Raw genomic sequence first — 23,497 nt, forward strand, 5'->3', positions numbered from 1 at the left:
ATCTCCGGGGGGGCGCTGGGGAGCCCGGACTCCTGGGTTCTCTCCTGGCTCTGGGAGGGAAGTGGGGGTGGTGGGTCAGAGCAGGGGGCTGGGAGCCAGGACTCCTGGGTTCTCTCCCGGCTCTGGGAGGTGAGGGAGGGGCTGGTAGTTAGAGCAGGGGGACTGGGAGCCAGGACTCCTGGGTTCTGACTCTGGAAGAGGAATGGGGGCTGGTTGTTAGAGCAGGGGGACTGGGAGCCAGGACTCCTGGGTTCTCTCCCCAGCGCTGGGAAGGCAGGACACCAACCCCACCCCCATCTCCCTGGGGGTTAGAATCTACCAAGGTCTTTATTTATTCTGGCTGGACTCCAGGACCCGCCTTCCTTCTCTCACCCCGCCCCAGCCCCCCCATTCCTGTGCCCGGTCTCAGCAGAGCCCCAGCTGTCATCTTGGGGGGGTCTGGCACTTGTGCTTCCGCCTCTCCAGGGAAGGGGGGGCTGCGGAAAGAATCCAGGAGATCGGGAGGGGGGTCTCCGTGGCTGGGTTTATTCTGGGGGTGAACCTGCAGCTGGTGGGGGTTCTGCAAAAAGGTAAGTGCAGGGCCCCTCTTTATCGTTTGGAGAGAAGCCAGGTGTCCTGGCTCCCCCCCTCCCCACTCCAACCCACCAGCCCCCTCCCAGAACTGGGGGTAGCAGCAGAGTTAGGGGAACGCAGGGGGCTGTAGGAGAGGTGCAGAGCTAGGAGTCGGGGCTAGGAAACCCAGGTGGAGAAGTAGGGGGGGCTAGTGGTTAGAGCGGGGGGAGGGTGGACTGGGAGCCCGGACTCCTGGGTTTTCTCCCCGACTCTGTTACTGACTCACTGGGTGATCATGACCAAGTGATTTGCCCTCCCTGTGCCTCAGTTTCCCCATGTGAATGAGGGTGTCTGGCCCTCCTGGGGTGCCGGCCGGGGTTCCCATGTCTCCGCCCAGAAGGGTGCAGTCTGGGGGAGCAGCCCAGGCGCCGGCCCAGAGGGTGTCATGGGGGTTTTCCGAAGGGCCGCTTGTGGTTGTGTTGCATTGACCTGGTGCCCTGCACTGAATTGTGCATTGCGTTTGCAACGTCCCTGACCCTGCAGCGTTGGCTCAGCTGGCACCAGCACGGCACCGGGCTGCATCGGGAGCTTGTGTCGCAGCCTGGGGTGGCCTCTTCCCGGCCTGTGTTGCCTTGGGGGGTCGAGGGGGGCATTGTGCGACTGACCTGCCCAGCCTGCGTGTTTCGCTGCCTGGGTGTGTTGTGGCATTTGCTGGCACGGGTGTGGCTGCGTCCGGCCCTGGTTCTGCCGCGTTGTCGCGCAGCGTTGCAGGATCGTGCCTGAGATTGTCAATGTGCAGGTCCGTTGTTGTGCGGCTTCACGCTGCTAGTAGCCAGGCTGGGTAAGGAATGGGGTCCCTGGCCTCTGTTCACCAGAGCGTGGAGATGGATGGCGGGAGAGAGATCACTTGATCATTACCTGTTAGCTTCACTCCCTCTGGGGCACCTGGCATTGGCCACTGTTGGCAGACAGATACTGGGCTAGCTGGACCTTTGCTCTGATCCGGTACGGCCGTTGTTATGCGCCAGGACCCTGCTTGCTGCGCTGTGGTGTCGGCCGGGGGCTGCCTGTTGTGAGGCCCCCCTCACCCCGTCCCTCTCCCTCCAGCCCACCATGGCCAACGCCTCCCTGGCTCCCAACGCCTCCCTCCCGGACGACCGCGACCCGGCCCTGGCCGTGGCCGAGGTGACCATCTTGAGCGTGGTCTTCGTGCTGGCCACGCTGAGCAACGGGCTGGTGCTGGCAGCGCTGGGCCGGCGCCGCGCCCGCTCCACCCCCATGCACCGCTTCATCTGCCACCTGTGCCTGGCCGACCTGGCGGTGGCCCTTTTCCAGGTGCTGCCGCAGCTGCTGTGGGACATCACCGACCGGTTCCTGGGCCCCGACCCCCTGTGCCGGGCCATCAAGTACCTGCAGGTGGTGGCCATGTTCGCCTCGTCCTACGTCATCCTGGCCATGACCTACGACAGGCACCGGGCCATCTGCCGGCCAGCCGTGGCCTTCCGCCGGGGCCGCGTCAGCTGGAAGGCCCCGTTGGTGGTAGCGTGGGGATCCGCGCTGCTGCTCAGCCTGCCCCAGCTCTTCATCTTCTCCAAGGTGCGGCTGCCGGAGGGAGCCAGCGACTGCTGGGCCACCTTCGCCGAGCCCTGGGGGGCCCGGGCCTACGTCAGCTGGGTCACCCTCATGGTCTTCGCCCTGCCCACCCTCTTCATTGCCGCCTGCCAGGCCCTGATCTTCCGCGAGGTGGCCAGGAGCCTGGCGCGGGGCCCCCAGGGGGCCCAGGGCAGGGGGGTCTCGGCGGCCGTGGCCAAGACACTGCGCATGACGCTGGTCATCGTGCTGGTCTACGTGCTCTGCTGGGCCCCCTACTTCTGCGTCCAGCTCTGGGCCGTGTGGGATCCCCGGGCGCCTGTGGAAGGTGAGACCCCTCTGGCCTGGAGACCTCCCCCCCCCTGCATGGAGACTCCCCCCCTGCACACACCCTGGCCTGGAGACCTCCCACCTGCCTGGAGACCTTCCCCTCCACACCCGCCCTGCCCAGACACCTCACCTCCCTGGCCTGGAGACCTCCCCCCCTGCACGGAGACCTGCATCCCCTACCTCTCCCCACTCAGAGACCTTCCCCCCAACACAGCCCCTCTCCTGGCCTGGAGATCTCCCCTCCCAGCACAGCCCCTCCCCCCTGCCTGGAGACCTCCCCCCCTGCACGGAGACTGCCCTACCTCCCCCCGCCCAGAGACGCTCCCCCAACACAGCCCCCTCCCCTCCGCCGGAGACCTCGCCCCCTGCATGGAGACCTCGCTCCGAGCTCACCCCCCGCCCTGCACACCACTCCAAGCCTGGACACCTCGCCAGAACTGTCCTGTATGGAGACTCTCCCAGCACCCGCCTAGCGAGACACCTCACACCGCTGCACCCTCCCGTCCCGGGACCTCACTCCCTGCACCAGCCCCTCCCCCTGTCCCTGGAGACCCTCCCCCCGGCACTCCCCTCCCCCCGGCCCAGAGACCCCCGCAACCCCATCTGCCTGGACACTCCATCTCAGCACCCCGGCCTGCCTGGACACTCACCCCCTGGCACCCCCAGCCCCGCCCAGTTCTGAGCCCAGAGACGCTCATTAGAAGGCTGCAGGTCGGGAGTGAGGGCACCAGCAGAGCAGGGGGCTGTGGTCAGGAGCGAGGGGCACCGCAGAGCTGGGTGGGGGAAGCCCAGGGCTGGGCTAGCAGGGGCTGTGGGTCGGGGTGGGGGCACTGGCTATGCTGGGGGCCAGGGCTGCAGGTCGGGAGTGAGGGGCGACCGGCGAGCAGGGGACTGCAGGTCGGGAGTGAGGGGAACCGGCGCAGAGGTGGGGGCTGCGGGCGGGAGTGAGGGGCACAGCGCAGAGCAGGGGGTTGCAGGTCGGGAGTCGAGGGGCACCGGCAGAGTGGGGCTGCGGTTGGGAGTGAGGGACACCGGCAGGCAGGGGGTTGCAGTCGGAGTGAGGGGCAACCGGCAGGCTGGGGGCGCAGGTCGGAGTGAGGGGCACCGGCAGAGCTGGGGGGCTGCAGTCCGGAGGGTGAGGGGCACCGGCAGAGCTGGGGGGCTGTGGGTCGGAGTGAGGGGGCAACCGGGCAGAGCGGGGCTGCGGGTGCGAGTTGAGGGGCACCGGCCGGGGCCGTGCGGGTCGGGAGTGAGGGGCACAGGCAGAGCTGGGGGGCTGCGGGTGGGGAGTGAGGGGCACTAGGCAGAGCTGGGGGGCTGCGGGTCGGGAGTGAGGGGCCAACTAGCAGAGCTGGGGGGGGCTGCAGGTCGGAGTGGGGCACCGGCAGAGGCAGGGGGCTGCGGGTCGGGAGTGAAGGGCACCGGCAGAAGCTGGGGGCTGCGGTGGGAGTGAGGGCCACCGGAGAGCTGGGGGGCTGCGGGGTGGGAGTGAAGGGGCACTAGGCAGAGCTGGGGGCTGCGGTCGGAGTGAGGGACCGGCAGAGCATGAGGGCTGCAGGTCGGGAGTGAGGGGTCAGCCGCAGAGGCTGGGGGGCTAAGCCGGGTCAGGGAGTAGAAGGCCACCGGCAGAGCAGAGGGGCTGCGGGTCGGGAGTGAGGGGCACCGGCAGAGCTGGGGGGTCTGCGGGTCGGGAGTGAGGGGCACCGGCAGAGCAGGGGGTTGCAGGTCGGGAGTGAGGGGCACCGGCAGAGGTGGGGGCTGCGGGTCGGGAGTGAGGGACACCGGCAGAGCTGGGAGCTGCAGGTCAGGAGTGAGGGGCACCGGCAGAGCTGGGTGGGGGAAGCCCAGGGCTGGGCTAGCAGGGGCTGTGGGTCGGGAGTGAGGGGCATCGGCTATGCTGGGGGGCCCAGGGGGCTGCAGGTCGGGAGTGAGGGGCACCGGCAGAGCTGGGGGGGCTGCAGGTCGGGAGTGAGGGGCACTGGCAGAGCTGACCTTCCCCCTCTTCCCCCCCAGGACCAGCCTTTACCCTGCTGATGTTACTGGCCAGCCTGAACAGCTGCACGAACCCCTGGATTTACGGGGCTTTCAGCAGCAGCGTCTCGGGGGAGCTGAGCCGCCTCATGTGCCCCCGGCTGCCCCGGCCCCGCACCGGGTCCCTGCGCAGCGACTCCACCCTCACGGGCACTTCGGGGCTGAGCCGGGACCCCCCGGCCTGAGAGCCCCCCACGGGCAGCCAGGGGCCCCAGGGACAGACACGGTGTCCTACAAGCCAGAGCCGGGGGAGGGGTTCCTGGAGGGGCCAGCAGGGGAATCTAGCTGGGGGGGTCACACTTGAGTGAGGCCTGGATCCCTTTGGAGGAGCAAAGGGACCCCCATTTACACGCCACTCCCTGAGGGGCCAAACCGGCACCTGTGAAAGTCACCCCAATAAAAGTGGGGAAGGAGAGAGAGGGTCTGTGATCACTGGGGCCGGGGGCGGCGGAAGTAGATGGACGCGGTGTAGTTTGGTCTGATCACCAGTAGATGGCGTCACAAACAGATCTACTTCCACCCGCTTTTAGATAACACCCCCACCCCTGCCCAGAGCCAGGAGAGAACCCAGGAGTCCGGGCTAATAGCCCCCCCACAGCCAGGGAGAGAACCCAGGAGTCCGGGCTCCCAGCCCCCTGCTCTGACCACCAGCCCCCACTCCCCTCCCAGAGCTGGGGAGAGAACCCAGGAGTCCGGGCTTCCAGCCCCCCTGCTCTGACCACCAGCCCCCACTGCCCTCCCAGAGCTGGAGAGAGAACGCAGGATTCCGGGCTCCCAGCCCCCCCTGCTCTAACCATCAGCCCCCACTTCCCTCCCAGAGCCGGGAGAGAACCCAGGCGTCTGGGCTCCCAGCCCCCCCTGCTCTGACCGCCAGCCCCCACTCCCTTCCCAGAGCCGGGAGAGAACCCAGGAGTCCGGGCTCCCAGCCCCCCCTGCTCTAACCCACCAGCCACCACTGCCCTCCCAGAGCCGGGAGAGAACCCAGGAGTCCGGGCTCCCAGCCCCCCCTGCTCTGACCGCCAGCCCTACTTCCCTTCCCAGAGCGCGGGAGAGAACCCAGGAGGGTCCGGGCTCCCAGCCCCCCACTGCTCTAACCCATCAGCCCACACCACTGCCCTCCCAGAGCCGGGAGAGAACCCAGGAGTACTCGGGTCTCCCAGCCCCTCCTGGCTCTGAACCACCAGCCCCACTCCCCTCTCAGAGCCAGGAGAGAACCCAGGAGTCCGGGCTTCCCAGCCCCCCCTGCCTCTGACCCCACCAGCCCTCCACTCCCCTCCCAGAGGCCGGGAGAGAACCCAGGAGTCCGGGCTCCAGGCCCCCCCCTGCTTCTGACCCACCAGCCCTCACTCCCCTCCCAGAGCCGGGAGAGAGAACCCAGGAGATCCGGGCTCCAGCCCCCCCCACCAGCTCTAGAGCCATCAGGAGCCCTCCACTTCCCTCCCCTCCGAGCCGGTAGAGACCCAGGCCGTCTGGGCTCCCAGCCCCCCAGACTCTAACCCAGGCTCCCACTGCCCTCCACAGTCTGGGCAGAGAACCCAGGAGTCCGGGCTCCCAGCCCCCCTGCTCTGACCCACCAGCCCCCACTCCCCTCCCAGAGCGGGGGCGCGGCCCTGAGGGGGAGAAGGGAGGACCCAGGGTCCGGGCTCCCAGCCCCCCTGCTTTCTAACCATCATAGCCACACTGCCCTCCCAGAGCCGGAGGGAGAACCCAGGAGTCCTGGATCCCAGCCCCCCTGCTCCTGACCACCAGCCCCCACTCCCCTCCCAGAGCCGGGAGAGAACCCAGGAGTCCGGGCTCCCAGCCCCCGCAGTTGGGTTTCACCCACGTGCGGCCGGTCCCTGTCCCCGCTGTGCCCCTCGCCCGGGCCTCGGGCCTGCTCCTCGCTGGCTGCACATCTGGGCAGGGGGGGACCCAGCACCCTGAAAACCCTGCCCCACCCCCACCAACTGCGCCCCTCCCCCGCTCTGTGGGGCTGGGGGGTAGCACTGCACAGGGGGTGGGGGGTGGGGCACTGCTATAGGGAAGCTCGGAGTCGTAGCACGTGTCTCTAGCTGCACCCTCATTGGACTATGTCGCTGTCACCGTAGGACATGCCAGCTTCTGATTGGCTGCTGGCGGGACTAGGCAGGCTTCTAAGAGGAAGCTGTTGCCTGCCGGTGAATGGGTGGTGAAAACGTCAATCTCTTCTCTCCTGGTCTGTTATTGGTTAAGTAGGCTCAGTCCTTGCGTCACTTAACTCTTCCTATAAGGTGATTGGACTTTTTGAGGAATTGTGCTCTGTGATTGGCTAAAAGTGAAGAGACGGATCACAACCAATCTCCGGAACTGGGATTGGTCAGTTTGATTCTGAGGCGGGCCTTGTGCGGCATCGGGGTGTCCGATTGGCCGGCAGCGCGGTCTCGGGTAACCGCTGCTCCCACTCCGCCTAGTGACATCAACCCTCGCCCTTCCGGCCGATTGGCCAGGCCTTCACCCAATGAGCGCGCAGCGTGCTGCGGAACGGCCATGCGATTGACTGACTCGGGGATGACCCCGGCTTCGCGCCGCGATTGGCTGTTCGCGGCCACCCCTCTGCCGCCCCGCCGGGGCAGGGTATTGGCGGGATCCGCTGGGGAGGCGGGGCCTGTCCGGGAACCACCCCCTGGGTCTCGGCAGCCGCGCGGAGCCGCCTCCGGGAGAGAGACGCGGAGCCGGAGCCGGAGCCGGAGCCATGAACATCCGGAACGCGCGGGTGCGGGGGGCGGGGCCGGACGCCTGGGTCCCCGGGAAGTTTCTCCTCCATGGCCCTGAACGCCTGGGTTCAGTGTCAGTGCCCCCACTCCCCAGAATCACAGGCCTGGGTTCCTGGTAGATTCGCCCCCTGGATTCCTGGGTTTGCAGCCAACCCCCCTCCAAAAAAAAAAAAACCGTGAAGGGCACCGCAGGCGAGGGCTGCATGGACGTGAAGGGGCACGGGCCAAGCTGGGGGCTGGTCAGGAGTGAGGGCACCGCAGAGCAGGAGGGCTGCGGGCGGGATGAGGGCACCGCAGAGCTGGTGGGTCTGACGGTCGGGAGTAAGTGGCACGGCAGAGAGGGAGGTTGCAGTCGGACGACAAGAAAGAGAGTTATGGTAAGGGCAACGCAGAGGTAGGGGCTCGGTCGGAGTGAGGGACACGCGCAGAGCTGGGCAGCTGCAGTCAGAGGAAGGGCACCGCAGAGCTGGATGGAGGGGAAGCCCAGGGCATGGGCTAGCAGGGCTGTGGTCGAGTGGGGGATCGCTATTGTGGGGCCAGGGGGCTGCAGGTCCGGAGTTGGAGGGGCACCGGCCAGACTGGTGGGGGCTGCAGTCGGTGAGTGAGGCACTGGCAGAGCTGACTTCCCCCTGTTCCCCCCAGGAACCAGCTTTACCTGCTGATGTTACTGAGCCAGCCTGAAACAGACATAGCACTAACCCCTGGATATTACGCGGCTTTCAGCAGCAGCCGTCTCGGGGGAGCTGAGCCGCCTCATGTGCCCGGCTGCCCCGGCCCGCACACCGGAGGTCCTCTGCGCCGCGACTCACCTCACGGGCACTCACCAGGGGGGGGAACTGAGCCGACCCCCCGGCCTGAGAGCCCCCCACGGGAGCCAAGAGCCCCAGGGACAGACACGGGTGCTACTACAAGCCAGACCGGGAGGTTACTGGAGGGCCAAGTCAGGGAATCTAGTCTGGCGGGGGGTCACACTTGAGTGAGGCTGGATCCCTTTGGAGGAGCAAAGGGACCCATTACACGCCACTCCCGAGGGGCCAACCGCACCTGTGAAAGTACACCCAATAAGAAGCTCGGGTAGGAGAGAGAGGTCTGTGATACTGGCCGGGCCCGTCGGGGGCGAAGTAGAATGACCGGATGAGGTGTGGTGGTGGGCTCACCAGTAGATGGCGTCACAAGAACAGATACTTCCACCCGCTGAGTAGGGACACGGGCCCGACCCCTGCCCAGGGAGCCGAGGAGAGAATCCAGTAGTCCGGAAGGTTAATAGCCCCCCAACAGCAGAGAGGGGAAACCCAGGATCGGGTCCCACCCCGGCTGGCGGTCTGACCACGGTGGGCGGTAAGCGGGGCCCGACTCCCCCCCAGAGCTTGGGGAGAGAACAGGAGCCGGCTTCCAGCCCCCTGCTCTGACCACCAGCCCCACTGCCCTCCCAGAGCTGAAGAAACGGCCAGGATCCGGGCTCCAGCCCCCTGCTCACATCAAGCCCCACTTCCCTCCAGAGCGGGGAGAGAACCCAGGGTCTGGGCTCCCGCCCCCCCTGCTCACCGCAGCCCCACTCCATTCCAGAGCGGGAGAGAACCCGGAGTCCGGCTCCCCAGCCCCCCTGGCTCTAACCCCACCAGCCACCACTGCCTCCCAGAGCCGAGAGAGAACCCAGGAGTCCGGGCTCCCAGCCCCCACTCCTGACGCCAAGCCCTACTTCCCTTCCCAGAGCGCGGGAGAGAACCCAGGGATCCGGGCTCCCCAGCCCCCTGCTCTAACCCATCAGCAACCATGCCCTTCCCAGGAGCCGGGAGAGAACCCAGAGTCCGGGCTCCCAGCCCTCCTGCTCTGACCACCAGCCCCACTCCCCTCTCAGAGCCAGGAAGAGAACCCAGGAGTCCGGGCCTTCCCAAGCCCCCCCTGCCTTCTGACCCCAACAGCCCTCCACTTTGCCCCTCCAGAGCCGGGAGGAGAACCGGAGGGCCGGGCTCCCAGTCCCCCCCCTGCTCTGACCCACCAGCCTCACTCCCCTCCCAGAGCCGGGAGAGAGAACCCAAGGATCGGGTCCAGCCCCCCTGCTCCCTGCACCATCACCACTCCCTCAGAGGCGGGAAGAGAACCCAGGACGTCGGGCCTCCACCCCCCCCCAACTCTAACCACTAAACTCCATCTCCCTCCCAAGATGGCCAGAGACCCAGCGTCTCGGGCTCCCAGGCCCATCCCCGCTCTGACCCCCAGCCCCCACTCCCCTCCCAGAGACCGGCGAGAACCCACGGTCCTGGGCTCCCAGCCCCCTCCTACCCCTCAAGCCACAGCCATCGCCCTCCCAGAGCCGGACAAACCCAGGAGTCTGGCATCCACGCCCCCCCCTGCTCTACACCATAGGGCCCCGCACTCCCTCCCAGAAGCGGAGAGAACCCAGGAGTCCGGGCTCCCCAGCCCCCGCAGTTGGGTTTCACCCACGTGCGGCGGTCCCTGTCCCCGCTGTGCCCCTCGCCCGGGGCGTCGGCCTGCTCCCTCAGTGGCTGCCACATCTGGGCAGGAGGGACGCCAGACCCTGAAAAACCCTGCCCCTACCTCCCACCAACTTGCGCCCCTCCCCCGCTCTGTGCGGGTGGGCTCGTACACTGCACAGGGGGGTGTCGGGGTGGGGCACTGCTATAGGGAGCTCGAGTCGTAGCACGTGTTCTCATAGCTGCACCCCTCATTGGACTATGTCGCTGTCACCGGATAGACATGCAGCTTCTGATGTCGGCTGGCGGACTAGCAGGGCTCTAAGAGGAGCTGTTGCCTGCCGTTGAATGGGTGGTGAAACGTCCAACTTTCTCTCTGGTCTAGTTATTGTGTTACAGTAGAGCTCCAGTGCCTGGCGTCACTTAAATCTTCCATAGGTGATTGGACTTTTGAGAATTGTGTGCTGTGATGGCTAAAGTGAAGAGACGGATCACAACCACATGTCCGGAACTGGGATGGTCAGTATTGATTCTGAGCAGGCCTTGTGCGGCATCGGGTGTCCGAGTTGGCCGGCCAGCGCGTCTCGGAACCGCTGCTCCCACTCCGGCCTGTGACATAAACCCTCGCCTTCCGGATGCCCATGCCAGGCCTTCACCGAATGAGCGCGCAAGCGGCTGCGGAACGGCCATGCGACTTGACTGACTCGGGGATGACCGGCTTCGCGCCGCGATTGGCGTTCGCTGCCAGCCCCTCTGCGCCCGCCGGCGCAGGTATTGGCGGACCGCTGGGGAAGCGGGTGTCCGGGAACCACCCCCTGGGTCTCGGCAGTCCGCGCGAGCCGCCTCCGGCAGGGAGGAGACGCGGAGCCGAGCGACCGGAGCCTGAACATCGGAAACGCGGCGGTGGGGGCGGCGGCCGGACGCCTGGGTCCCGGAGGGCGGGCGCCCGGACGCTGTCCCCGGGGCTCGGGACAAGCGGGGGCGGGCCCGAGACGCTGGGTCCTTGGGGTCCCCGGGCGGTGCCGGACGCCTGGGGCGGGGGCTCGGGGCGGGGGCCTGGGTCCCGGGGGCGCTCGGCGGCGCCGGACGCTGGCGGTCCCGGGGGGCTCGAGGGGGCGGGGCGGGCCCGACGCCCTGGGTCCTTGGGTCCCTGGCGGGCCGACGCCTGGGTCCCGAGGGCGGGGCGGGCCGGACGCCTGGGTCCCCGGGGGGGCTCGGGCGGGGCCGGACGCCTGGGTCCCGAGGCGGGCGGGGGCCTGGGTCCCCGGGGGCTCGGGGCGGGGGCGGGGTGGCCTGGGTCACCGCGCTGACGCGCGCCCCCCCGCAGCCCGAGGACCTTGACGAAATGCAGCATTTTGCAACCTGCTCTGCCTGGCCCGGAGAAACTTACCAGATAAATATATATTTCTACACGGGGCTGTCTCCTGCCGCATTGCGCCGGGGGGGGAGCGGCGGGGAGGAGGGCGGGCCGCTGGGGTGTCCCCGGGGGCGGAAACGGGAGAGGGGCATTCCAGGGAAGCTGAGTATGTAGAGCAGGGGGAGGACGTTGACGGTCCTGGATAGAGCCCCCCCGCCCCCCCATCTCACCCGGCCCGTTCCCCCCAGTTCTCCTACATCGCCGAGGACGAGAACAGCAAGATCGTGGGCTACGTGCTGGCCAAAGATAGGAGTCGTGGAGCTGGGCAGCGGCCCCCCCAACTCCGCCCCTGGCGCCCCCTTGTCCTCTCCCCCTCTCAGGCTCCTCGTTCCCTGCCCCCCAATCTGCCCCCTTTGCCCCCCTGTCCTCTCCCTCTCAGCTCCTCTGTGCCCTGCCCCCCAATTCTTAGCCCCCTGCCCCCCTTGTCTCTCCCCTCGTCAGCTCCCCTGTGCCTGCCCCCCCAATCCCGCCCCCTGCCCCCCCTGTCCTCTCCTCTCAGTCCCCTGTGCCCGCCCCAAAATCTGCCCCCTCGCCCCCCTGTCCTTCTTCCCCTCTTCAGCTCCCCTTGTGCCTGCCCCCCCAATCCGCCCCCTCGCCCCCCTGTCTCTCCCTCTCAGCTCCCCTTGTGCCCTGCCCCCCCAATCCGCCCCTCGCCCCCCTATGTCCTCTCCCCTGCTCAGCTCCCCTGTGCCCTGCCCCCCCAATCCGCCCCCTCGCCCCTTGGTCCTCTCCCCTCTCAGCTCTCCTGTGCCCTGCCCCCCCCCAGTCCCCCCTCGCCCCCCTTGTCTTCCCTCTCAGCTCCGTGATGTGCCTGGCCCACCCATCCACCCCCTCGCCCCCTTGGCCTCTCCCCGTCTCAGCTCCCCTTGCCCTGCCCCCCAATCCGCCCCCTCACCCCCTTGTCCTCTCCCCTCTCAGCTCTCTGTGCCCTGCCCCCCCAGTCCGCCCCGCCCCCCTTGTCCTCTCCCCTCTCAGCTCCCCTGTGCCCTGCCCCCCCAATCCGCCCCCTCGCCCCCCTTGTCCGCTCCCCTCTCAGCTCCCTGTCTGCGCCGCCCCCCCCAATCCGCCCCCTCGCCCCCACTTGTCCTCTTCCCCTCTCAGCTCCCTGCTGCCCCCAAGGCCGCCCCTCGCCCCCCTGTCTCTCCTCTCAGCTCTGCCTGTGCCCGTGCCCCCCCCCCAGCCGCCCCTCGCCCCCCTTGTCCTCTCCCTCTTCAGCTCCCCGTCGCACACTACCACCCCCCAATCCGCCCCTCCCCCACTTGTTCCTCCCCTCTCAGCTCCCCTGGTGCCCTGCCCCCAAGCCGCCCCCTCGCCCCCTTGTCCTCTCCGCCTCTCAGCTCCCCGGTGCCCTGCCGCCCCCCAGCCCCCCTCAGCCCCCTTGTCTTCCCCTCTCAGCTCCCTGTGCCCTGGCCCCCCAATCCGCCCCTCGCCCCCCTTGTCCTCTCGCCCTCTCAGCTCCCCTGTTCCTGCCCCCACTCTGCTTGCTCGCTGCCCTGCACCCCATCCTCTTGCCCTCTCAGCCTCCCATGCCCCTCCCCTGTGGCCTGTCCCTCCGCCCCCCCATTCTGCCCACTGGGCTGGCTCGCCTCTGGGACTCCATGCTGACTCCTCTCCTGTCAGTCCTAGGGAGAGGACCCCACGACCTGCCCCACGACACAATTCACCTCCCTGGTCGTGGGGTGCACAGGGGGAGAGGCTGGAGGGAGCGGTGCCCGGCCTATTGGGAGCGGTGCACATTGTTCGAGGGAGGGCAGGTGGGGTGGGCACCCCGTATTGAGGGGGCAGGGGTGACTGGTGGGCAACCCCGTCTCAGGGGGTCCGGGTGCAGGTCAAGACACCCCCTGCTCCCAGGCCGTGAACGTTCCCACCGGCGCCTTGGGGCTGGCGCAGAAGCTGATGGGACCGACAGGGTCCCGCGCCGATGATCGGAATTCAATCCAAGTATGTCTCCCGTGCACGTCCGCCAAAGTCTGAGCCCCCCCAGCCCCACCCGGGGCCCCCCAGCCCCAAGGATGCGCGGGGAGCCCCGACCTGGGAGCGCCCAGCCCCAGACTGCCGGGGACCCCCTGCTCCCCGTCTGATCCCCACCCTGGACCCCCCAGCCCGCATGTCTGGGAATCCCCCCCCCGGGACCCCCCCGCCCAGGAACTGCCCTCCCCCGAGGTTTCCCGCCTTGCCCCCCAGCATAAACAGGCCAGGCTGTTCTTGCGCTTTCCCAGCTTTTCATGCCAGGAGAAAAACCCTTTGCCTGGGGCCAGCACGTTCCCCGTTCAGCGGTTTCAGGTTTTTGTTGCAGGAGCGTTGAGGGCCCATGATTGTCACGTCCCCCTTTCTGTCTTCGTCCCCACACTTCCGGGGGAGGCCTGTCTTCGGAGCGGTTCTATGCCCAGTCCCTGGGTGAGCTGCGGCGTGTGTGCGTCTCCTCAGCGGCCACGGGCCGCTTTTTGCCTTTCTGTTTGCCTACCTGAAGGGCGCTTGTTGGGAAGGCTGAACCCCCCCCAATGTCGGTAACACCCCACACACTGATGAACACACCAACCCTCTGTCCCCCCACCCTGCCAGTGAAAGCTAGCCTCCCGTGCTGGTCTGCAGTAACCCCCCGATCTTCACCTAACCCCCACTGCTCTGTGCCCCCCACCTCTGCCCAGAGTCCTGCCTCAGCTGGGGCACCTTCTCCACCTTGCTCCCCCTGCCCTGTTCGTAGGGGGCCAGCCCTGATGGTGCCTCGTGCCCCATTACTGACCCCCACCCTTCTCTTGCAGTTAACCGGGGGCTCTTTCACCTGTATCCAACACCCCTCAACGTTCAGTGAGTGCGGGGGCACCTGGCGGTGGGCAGCAGGGGAGCAGTGTCAGCCTGGCACCCCCCGATGCCAACGTGCTCTCCCACCCCCCGGATCACGAAGGTGGAACCCAAATACTACTGCGACGCGGGAGGACCCTACGCCAGGAAACGGACCTTACCCAGATTGCAGACGAGGTTCCAGAGAGTGTGTGTGTCGTGCCCCCCAAGCCCCGCCGGTGCCCTCACTCCTGACCCGCAGCCGCTGCCAGCCAGCCCCGCCGGCTGCCCCCACTCCTGACCTGCAGCCCCCCAGCCCTGCTGGTGACCCCTCACTCTGACCCGCAGCCCCTGGCCAGCCCAGCTCTGCCCACCCCCCCAGTCTGCCGGTGCCCCTCACTCCCAACCGTCCCCCCCGCCCCAGCCCTCCGTGCCCCTCGCTCTGGACCCACGCCCCTGCCAGCCACAGCGCCCCGCCGCTGCCCCCTAACTCCCAACCCGCAATCCCTGCTACCCCAGCCCTGCCCCCTCCAGCCCTGGCTGGTCCCTCTTCACTCCAACACAGCCCCTGCCCACCCAGCCCTGCCCCCTAGCCCTGTGTGCCCCTCACTCCATGACCGCAGAATCCCCTGCTAGGCCCGCGCCTTGCCGCCGGCCCCCTCTGCCCCAGCCTACAGTGGCCCTTACTACTGACCCTGCTACCTGCCCTGGCCCCCGCCCCCCCCGCCCTGCTGGCCCCTCATCCCGACCACCAGCCCAACTGAGGTGCCATTCAGGACCAATCACTTAAAGCGCAGTTATGCCCCGGGCTGGGCTTTCTCCACCTCTCCGGCACCAAAGCAGCCAGACCCCAGAGGACCTGGTCTCACCCCACGGACCACGAGTCTCACACACGAGTTCCCTCGACACTCCAGTTTCCAGTAATCCCCACCGCGCCACTCCGCAGGTGGGTGGTATGAAACCCAACACCCCAGTAAAAGGCACCAACGGCTCTCATCCAAAGAATCAGCCCAGAGCCAGGTCATCACACGTCAATCTTACCGCCCATACCGCTGTGCCAAACCCTCTGAGATCTACAGTCGGAAAGGTTTAGTCATAAAGGGAAAAGATTCCAGACGGGAGCTAGATGGTTGACATGAATCAGTTCACAACAGCTGAATGCAGAGTTCTTGGCGTAGGCTTGTATGCCATGATGGGAGTTCAAATCACCGTCCCTGGAACATCACGCCGCGGACAGGTCATTTCATCCTTTGTTCAGAGCTTCAGTTCGTAGCAAAGTCCCCAGAGCTCTGGGGCAGGATTGAGGACGAGGTGGAGACGAGGCCTCGGCCTTTTCTAGGCTTTTCCAGGTGTAAGAACCTCTCTGTCCTTCCTGTGGAAAATTACCGCAAGGTGGAGCCTGGGGTCACATGGGCCAGGCCCTGCACTTGGCCGAGTCACAAGGCGGATCTGCCTCCTCGCCATGGGTCAGTTGTAGCTGATGGGCCGTAACGGGCCCCCAAGCCGGCCGGGCCGAGCTGACCCCAACTCGTCTGGGGTGTCACCCCGAGGCACAGCCCGCGTTTGAAGCACAGACAGGGCAGAGCCGATATTCACAACTTCATACAAAATGACACATGCACCCAGACAGGACAATCCTACCCAGCACCCCACAACCTGGCCTAGGCACCGCAGCTCACCCCCTGCACGTGCGATTTGGTGCCACTACAGGACCTGGGTTGCACCCATGTTCCAGTTGGTCCCAGATTATCTCAGTAACGTCACAGCCCCTCACTCCTGACCTACAGCCCCTGCTGTCCGGCCCCCCTGACCCTTCCTCTCCCCACAGCTGAGGCAGCAGCTGGAGCTGAAGGAGCGGACCCGGCAGCCGGCGCTGGAGCACAAGGCCAATCATGGAGGGGACTGCTGCCCGGGGGTGGCAGGGGGCCCGGGGGCCCCCGAGGACAGTGGGGGCGATAGCAAGGACGTGAGCGAGGCCACAGAGAGCACGGATGTGAAGGACAGTTCTGAGGCCTCCGACTCGGCCTCCTAGGGCCCCCCCGCCCAGGGGCAGCAGCACAGCCAGCCCAATAAAGGTCACTAATGAGCCCTGCGTGTGTGTGGTCTCTGCCCTCCCCCTGGGGGTGGTGCCTGGCTCAGAACAGCCCCCTTGGTGTGACGTGCCCTTGCACCCCCACCTCGAGCGTGTCTGCTGGTGGGGTGAATGTGGGGGAGAGCAAGGAGGTTTGGACGCAGCCTGGCCCATCCTTAGGTAATGGAGTTGTGGCCCAGCTGGGTTAGTCCCAAAACCCCTGCCCCCCATAACCACCACAGCCCCCCAGGGGCTGCCCCCACCTGACTGCCTGAGGAGGGGGCAGGCTCCAGGGTTGTTAGTTGCTGGGCATTGTTGGGTGTGGGCCCCCCGCTCCCAGTAGCCACATGGGGGTTACACTGTGAAAAGAATTAGCAGCCCCATCCCCCTTCACCATCTTCCACATGCGGGAAACTGAGGCACGCAGTGTGTTCATACCACCTAGTACAGGAACTTCCCGTTCGCACTTCCTCCAGCCTCCTTGCTGCCCCCCACTATCCCACGGCCCCCTGGAGATCCCTGTGGTACCCCCCACCCTCCAGTGGGGTGACCTCGGAGTCCCCATTTCACACCCCTTGCTGTCCACTGGGGGGAGCCTCCTGTCCATCATCCTTCCCCGCCAGGGGGCCTCTGCTGTGCTGGGGGGCGCCTGCCCGCTGATTGGATCCTGTCTTCCAGCTGTTCGCCACATTCCATTCGCCCTGCCCCGCGGCCCAGCTGAGGGCTCACGTTCCACTCGCCCCGCCCACGCGTGGGACTGCGCGTGTCGCAGCGTTCCATTGGCGGGCGCTGATTGGCCGCGGCGCGACCCGTCCCCCCGGGCGCGCACAAAGGGGCGGGGCCCCGTGGGAGGCTAGAGGCGACGGCGATGGGCGAGTCGCGGCTCTTGTCTCGTGCCGAGGCGCTGGAGCTCGGGCCCGGCTGGAGACACGCGTGTCACGCCCTGCTCTGCGCGCCCTGCCCCGGGCGGCTCTTCGGGCGCGTCCCGCTGCGCCACGCCGTGCTGGTGGGGGGCTGAGTTGGGGGGTGACGGGGGGGCCCCTGGGGCGCCCCCCGGTGGGTAGCAAGGGGGGGCAGATCCTCACATTGAAGTCCCTGTGGGGGGCTGTTGAAAGGGGATCCCCTGGGGGCAGGAGCCTGGGGGCTCTTCGGGGCAGAGAGGGACCTGGGAGGAGGCCGGGGGCGATGAACCTGCAGGGGGGAGGATTGTCCCGGAGCCCCCGCTAACCCTGCCCCCTCCCCCGCAGATGCAGATGCGCTTTGACGGGCGGCTGGGGTTCCCGGGGGGGTTCGTGGACCCCCAGGACGGCTCCCTGGAGGCCGGGCTGAACCGGGAGCTGCGGGAGGAGCTGGGCCCCGGAGCGGCCCCCCTGAACCTGGACGAGGGCGACTATCTCGGGGCGCGCTGCGAGGAGACGCCCCAGCGCCTGGTGGCTCATTTCTACGCCAAGCGCCTCAGCCTGGAGCAGCTCCGGGCCCTGGAGGCCGGAGCCACGAACGCCAAGGACCACGGGCTGGAGGTGGGGGGCGCCCTTCCATGGCAGCCGGGGCCAGAGGACTCAGCAAGGGTGGAGTGTGGGCAGGGGGCGCTGGGGGACGGGGAGGCTGGAGGGGGGGCAGTGGGGGGCGCTCACAACCAGCCCGTCTCGTTGCAGGTCCTGGGGCTGGTGCGCGTCCCCCTCTACACGCTGCGGGACGGGGCCGGGGGGCTCCCCACTTTCCTGTCCAACAGCTTCGTGGGCTGCGCCCGGGAGCAGCTTCTCCAGGCGCTGGGGGCCCTGGGGCTGGTGCCCGAGGCCGAGCTCCGCCGGGCTGACGCTGCCTCCCGGAAAGGACCGTGACCCCCTCCCTCGAAAAACGACTGGGCGGGGCGACCCACAGGCAGCCTGTCCTATGCAGGGCCGGGGCCTGGGGAGAGGGACCCAGGTGTCCGGGGGGGAGGGAATGATAAGGGGTCCCCTTGTTACTTGTGGGGGGGAAGCTGTGATTGGAGCAGGGGAGGGGTTCAGGGGATGGCAGGTTCAGGCCCCCCAAAAGATCCTGGGGGGGCTATGACTCTTCCTGTCCAAGCAGGAAGGGCTTAAAAGAAGAAAGTTACCTCTGTCCCCCTCCCCTGCCTTGGTCGGTGGGTGAATCAAGGAGGGCAGCTGCTCCCCCCCCGCCCCCCCCAACTGCCCCGAGATGTTTCTGGGCCCGACACAAATAAACCAGGAGGGAAATGGAACAGGTGGTGTCAGGTGGGGTGTGGGGCAGGGAGGGTCTGTGCGGGAGGGGGGACCCACAGGGACCCCCCTGCTGAGCCCTGCCGGTGCCCCTCACTCCCGACCCGCAGCCCCCGCCAGCCCGGCTCTGTGTCAGTCTCCCACGCTGGAGAAAGCAGATTCGGGGGCGGGGGGAGGGGCTGCTCTAGAGTCACCATCTGCCCCCCATCTTGGTGGCAGGTGACGTCTCTAGGGGGGGCCCGATCCCGCTACCCGAGCCATGGGGGGGGTGTCTCTCTCTGGCGTCCAGCCCCCACCTCCCAGCCACTTGTGGAGCGGGGGGACAGGCTGGCGGGGGGGCTGCAGCACACAAGGGGTTAAGGATGCTCCACTTCCTTCCCCCGCCCCCCCGCGCAGGATTGGGCCGGACGCGGGGGGCGGGGCTAGGCGCATCCGCAGCTTGGGGCGCTGGGACCCGCAGCTGAGCGCCCGGAGGGGGCGAAGGATCCTGCCCGGCTCGGATCGGGCCCCCCGCGCAGCCGGGATGAGCGCGCTGGGCAGGGCGCGCAAGGAGCGCTGGCCGCAGGCTGAATATGAGGCGCAGGCGAAAGGTAAGGGGGGAGCGAGGCTGCGCCCCCCCCCCCGGGCTACAGGGACCGCGCTGCAGGGGAAGGGGGCTGAGAAGGTGGGGGTGGGGAAGGGGGCAGTGAGCTAGGGGCGGAGCCCAGAGGGGCTATGGGAGGCTGGGGGCGGGGCTGTTGGGGGGGTTCCAGTGGGGCTGAGGCGTTGCATTGGGAGGGGGCTGAATGGGCTGCCCCGAGCCCCCCGCAACCTGAGTCCCCCCGCCCTGTGGCTTGGGGGTCGCCTGATGGCTGGACCCCCCGCTGGGGTCTGGTGAGTCAGAGCGGGGGGCGAGTTAGGAGCCCGGACTCCTGGGTTCTCTTCTGGCTGCGGGGGCTAGTGGGGGGAGTCCGCACCCCGGCCTCTCCCAGCCCATCAGCAGCTTTTAATGCAACTTCCCCCGCAGGTTCCGGCCTCTCAGCTCGGTTCAACTACCTCACCCCCCCCACCCGCTCCCCCCTCCCTACCACAGAGCCGCTGGGGAATCCCAGCAGAGTTCAGGGCCAGGAGAGAACCCAGGCGTCCGGGCTCCCAGCCCGCCCCCCCAGCCCGCCCCTCCCCCCGAGCGAACCCAGAAGCCCCCCTGCTCTGACCCACGAGCCCCCCCTCCCCTTCCAGAGCCGGGGAGAGAACCCAGGAGTCCTGGCTCCCAGCCCCTCCTGCTCTAACCCACCAGCCCCCCTCCCCTCCCAGAGCTGGGGAGAGAACCCAGGAGTCCTGGCTTCCAGCCCCCCCTGCTCTAACCCACCAGCCCCCCTCCCCTCTCGGAGCTGGGGAGAGAACCCAGGCGGGGGTGAGGGCTTGTGGGGGTTGCAGGCACTGGCCCCTCCTGCCGGATATGTGGGTTTGAGGCTCTGGGGCAGGATGTGGGGGAAGGGAAGGTTCCCCTGGGGGGGGTTCCCCGAATGTGGCCACAGGCATGTACCCCAAAGGGTGGGGGATGGGCCACAGGCAGGGCCAGCAGTGCCTGCCTTCTGTCCCCCCATCAGTGGGTCAGGTGCTGCCTCGGTTAAAGAAGGGGGGGCAGGTGCAGGGGCCTGTTCCAATCCTTCTCCCCCGCAAACCAGCTGCTGCCCCAGGGCTGGATCCCGGCTGGTGCCCCCCAGACGGGACAGGCCCCTGAGCCAGCTCTGGTGCCATGGGGGGTGGGGTCTCTTCCACTCCCGCCAGCTGGGCTCGCAGACTTCCCCATTCCCACCCCCGTGCTCCCCCCTCTCCCAAGCCCTGCAGCTGCCCAGGAAATGAAAGTGCCCAGCAAACAAATTGATGCTCCTGGACTCCTGGGTCCCCTCCCTTTCCCTGCTCCGCCGGCCCCAGACTCCTGGGTCCCCTCCCTTTCCCTGCTCCCCTGGCCCCAGACTCCTGGGTCCCTTCCCTGTTCTGAGGGCCCCGGACTCCTGGGTCCCTTCCCTGCACCCCAGGGCTCCTGGGCGCCCGCTGCTGACGCTGCCCCCCCTGCAGAGCTGCGTGGCCAACTGGGGGAGCAGCAGCGGGGGCGGGAGGCCCAGGCCGAGGTCCGGCTGCAGCTGCTCCAGGACATGGGCGACTTCCTGCGGCGAAAGGCTGAGCTGGAGCAGGAATATTCCCGCGGGTTGGAGAAGCTGTCAGAGAGATTCACTGCCCGGCTGCGCGGGGCCAAGGAACACCCCAGGTGGGCTCCGCGTTGGGAGTGAGGGGCACCTGGGGGCTCCGCGTTGGGAGTGAGGGGCATCTGGGGGCTGCGCGTTGGGAGTGAGGGGCGCCTGGGGGCTGCGGGTCGGGAGTGAGGGGCACCGGCAGGGCCAGGGGCTGCGGGTTGGGAGTGAGGGGTGCCTGGGGGCTGCGGGTCGGGAGTGAGGGGCACCGGCAGGGCCAGGGGCTGCGGGTTGATCCCATCCTCCTTCCCCCCAGGCCCTGCTCCCCCTGCCCTGTTCCTCCCTGTTCCCCTCCCCCCCTCCCCCAGGCCCTGCTCCCTCTGCCCCGTCCTCCGGTCCCTCCCCCGCAGGCCCTGCTCCCCCTGCCCCGGACTCCCGGGTCCCTTCCCCCCTCCCTCCAGGCCCTGCTCCCCCTGCCCCAGATCCCGGGTCCATTCCCCTCCCCCAGGCCCTTGCTCCGAACTCCTGGGTCCCTTCCTCCCCTCCCCCCAGGCCCTGCTCCCCCCGCCTCGGACACCTGGGTCCCTTCCCTCCAGCAGGACCGGTTCGCTCTCTCCCACGGGTTCCTGGGGTTCTGTCCCATGCCTCTGGTGCGGTGGTCAGTGTGGGAAGGGAGGTTAATTGGGATAATATCTTGGGCCCCCCCATCTCTAACGCTGCCCCCCCTGCCCCAGAGCCGAGACCTCGACAGCAGATGCAGGACGAGCTGCTGACGATTGATTCTGGAGCTGCAGGATGGTGAGTGCGAACCCAGCCGGGAGGGGCTGGGAGGCTCCGAGCTTCCCCACTGACCCCCCCAACCCCCGCAGCTATGAAACCTACCAGACGCACCACCGCGGAGAGCCAGAGCGCGGAGAACAAACTGCGGTGATGCCGAGCGGCAGGAGGAAAAGAGGGGAGCCGGCAGCCCCCCGAGCCGGGTGGGAGCTGGACAGGACAAGGAGTGTGCGACGCGCCTCCCTTTCGCAAGGGGGGAGCGGCTGGTGGAGAAGGTGAGCTGGTTGTGGGGAGGGCCTGGGGTCAGGGTTCAGGGAAGTGGCGGGGTTGGCTTTGTGGTTGGGGTGCAGGGGAGTTGGCTGTCCCCCAGCTGACGGGTCTTCCACCCCCACCCCAGCGCCAGGCCCGGTTCCTGGCCGCACAGTTGAAGTGCACACGCCCGAACGATTATCTAGCATTGAGGCCACCAATCGTTGTCAGCAACTACTACCATGCGGACGTCTCCGACTATCTCTCACTACGTGGGACCACAGGCGGGCAACTCCCAGCCTGCAGTCATGGGCGTTGGGACCAGGCGTCGGGGCAGCTCCCAGCCTGCAGCAATGGGCGTTTGGCCCAGCGCCCAGCTAGCCTGCGGCTGGGAGTGATGGGCGGCTAGGCTGCAGGCGGGGCTCCGGGTTTGGATGAATGAGGGGCGCTGATGTGGGCAGGGCGGGGCTCGGGGGCTGTGGGATGGGTAGGCGGCGTGAGGGGCAGGGCTGGGCTCAGGGGCTGTGGTCGGCGGTGAGGGGCGCTGATGGCTGGCTCAGGGCTGGGTCGGGAGTGATGGCGCGTGGGTCGGTGTGTCAGTGGCTGCTGTACGGTGGCAGGGCAGGCTCGGGAGGCTGCAGGTCGGGAGTGAGGGCTCCGGTGGGGCAGGCAGGGCAGAGGGCGCTGATGGGCGGCGGCAGGGCCGGAGGCTGCGAGGTCAGGAGTGAAGGGCGCCGGCGGGCGGGGGCAGGGCAGGCCAGGGCTGCGTGGGGTCGGGAGTGAGGGGGCAGCGGCAGGGCAGGCTGGCTCGGCTGTCGGAGTCGGGAGTGATGGTGCGTCTGATGACGGTGGGGCAGGCGGCGAGGGGTCTGCGGGTCGGGAGTGAGGGGCGCTTGGGGGAGGGCTGGGCTCGGAGGTGGCTGCGGTGTCAGGATGTGAGGGGCGCTGAGGGGCAGGGTGGGCCTCAGTGGGCCTGCAGGGTCGGGGGTGAGGGGCGCTGCGGCGGGGCGGTGAGGGGCCAGGGCTCCGGGGTCGGGTGAGGTTGAGGGGACGCTGATGGGTGGGAGGGCCCGGCTCAGGGGTTGCGGTCGGGAGTGGAGGCGGTGCTGGGGGCCAGGGCTTGGGCTCGGGGGGCTGCGGGTCGTGGAGTGAGAGGCGCTGAGGGCAGGGCGGGCTCAGGGGCTGCGGGTCGGGAAGTGAGGGCGCTGAGGGCAGGGCGGGCTCAGGGGCTGCGGGTCGGGGTGAGGGGCGCTGAGGGGCATGGGGCGGGCTAGGGCTGCCGGGTCGGGAGTGAGGGGCGCTGAGGGGCAGCGGCTGGGCCAGGGGCTGCGGGTCGGGAGTGAGGGGCGTGGAGGGGCAGGCTGAGCTCGGGGGGGTGTGGGTCGGGAGTTGAGGGGCGCTGAGGAGGTGATCAGGGGCTGCGGTGTCGGGAGTGAGGTGGCGCTGAGGGCAGGCGGGCTGCGGGTCGGGATGTGAGGGGCGCGAGGGGCAGGGCTGGGCTCGTGGGGGCTTCGGGTCAGGAGTGAGGGGGCACTGAGGGCAGGGGCTGGCTCAGGGGCTGTGGGTCGGTCGGGAGTGAAGGGCCGCCGACGGGGCAGGGCGGGCTCAGGGGCTGCGGTCGTGGAGTGAGGGGCGCTGAGGGCAGGGCGGGGCTAGGGGCTGCGGTCGGGAGTGAGGGGCGCCGGACGGGGCAGGGCTGGGCTCGGGGGGTGCGGGGTCAGGAGTGAGGGGCGCTGAGGGGCAGGGCTGGGCTCGGGGGGGGCTGCGGGTCTGGGAGTGAGGGGCGCTGAGGTGGCAGGAGCGGGGCTAGTGGCTCGGGTCGGGAGTGGAGGGGCGCCGGATGGGCGAGGGCTGGGCTCAGGGGGGCTGCGCGGTGTGGTGAGTATTTGAGGTGGGCTGTAGTGGGCAGGGTGGGCTTCGGGGGGGCTGCGGGTCGGGAGTTGAGGGCGCTGAGGGAGGCTGGGCTTGGGTGGCTGTGGGTCGGGAGTGGTAGGGGCGTCTGAGTGGGGCAGGGGCTGGGCTCCTGGGGGGGTCTGCGGGTCCAGGAGTGATGAGCGCTGTAGGGCAGGGCTCGGCTCAGGGCTGTGGGTCCTGGGCAGTGAGGGGCTGCTGACTGTGGGCAGGGCGGGCGCTCTA

At 68.4% G+C, this 23,497-nt stretch overlaps 4 protein-coding genes across 4 annotated transcripts in view; all 4 read left to right on the plus strand.

The window, feature by feature from the left end:
- Window positions 1-1,665: 1,665 nt before the first annotated feature.
- AVPR2 (arginine vasopressin receptor 2) lies at window positions 1,666-4,688 on the plus strand. Its single transcript, XM_032795079.2, has 2 exons — window positions 1,666-2,470; window positions 4,486-4,688. Exons 1-2 carry the CDS (start codon window positions 1,666-1,668, stop codon window positions 4,686-4,688), a joined length of 1,008 nt encoding a protein of 335 aa, XP_032650970.2.
- A 9,268-nt stretch (window positions 4,689-13,956) lies between these two features.
- On the plus strand, window positions 13,957-15,960 carry LOC116833505 (N-alpha-acetyltransferase 10). The gene is given in 3 exon segments (XM_075071310.1): window positions 13,957-14,038; window positions 14,041-14,066; window positions 15,697-15,960. Coding segments are annotated over 3 exon segments (312 nt in total). The 3' UTR covers window positions 15,901-15,960.
- An 833-nt stretch (window positions 15,961-16,793) lies between these two features.
- Window positions 16,794-17,957, plus strand: NUDT16 (nudix hydrolase 16). The gene is made up of 3 exons (XM_032795081.2): window positions 16,794-16,945; window positions 17,187-17,459; window positions 17,595-17,957. The coding sequence occupies exons 1-3, from the start codon at window positions 16,808-16,810 to the stop codon at window positions 17,778-17,780; spliced, it is 597 nt and encodes a 198-aa protein (XP_032650972.1). The 5' UTR covers window positions 16,794-16,807; the 3' UTR covers window positions 17,781-17,957.
- A 727-nt stretch (window positions 17,958-18,684) lies between these two features.
- Window positions 18,685-23,497, plus strand: part of ARHGAP4 (Rho GTPase activating protein 4) — a 26,700-nt gene continuing 21,887 nt past the window's right edge. The window contains 6 exon segments of the mRNA XM_075071311.1: window positions 18,685-18,751; window positions 19,168-19,186; window positions 19,777-20,423; window positions 21,205-21,263; window positions 21,265-21,387; window positions 21,510-21,625. Of these exon segments, the coding sequence (XP_074927412.1) occupies window positions 18,685-18,751; window positions 19,168-19,186; window positions 19,777-20,423; window positions 21,205-21,263; window positions 21,265-21,387; window positions 21,510-21,625 (1,031 nt within the window).

Source organism: Chelonoidis abingdonii, chromosome 11 (genome assembly GCF_003597395.2).
Source record: "Chelonoidis abingdonii isolate Lonesome George chromosome 11, CheloAbing_2.0, whole genome shotgun sequence".
Taxonomy (NCBI): domain Eukaryota; kingdom Metazoa; phylum Chordata; order Testudines; family Testudinidae; genus Chelonoidis; species Chelonoidis abingdonii.

Coding starts and splice junctions, on each gene's coding strand:
- AVPR2 (XM_032795079.2), top strand. CDS start 1,666: ATGGCCAACGCCTCCCTGGCTCCCAACGCCTCCCTCCCGGACGACCGC. Junction 2,471..4,485: donor TCCCCGGGCGCCTGTGGAAG/GTGAGACCCCTC, acceptor CTTCCCCCCCAG/GACCAGCCTTTACCCTGCTG.
- NUDT16 (XM_032795081.2), top strand. CDS start 16,808: ATGGGCGAGTCGCGGCTCTTGTCTCGTGCCGAGGCGCTGGAGCTCGGG. Junction 16,946..17,186: donor CGCTGCGCCACGCCGTGCTG/GTGGGGGGCTGA, acceptor CCTCCCCCGCAG/ATGCAGATGCGCTTTGACGG. Junction 17,460..17,594: donor CCAAGGACCACGGGCTGGAG/GTGGGGGGCGCC, acceptor GTCTCGTTGCAG/GTCCTGGGGCTGGTGCGCGT.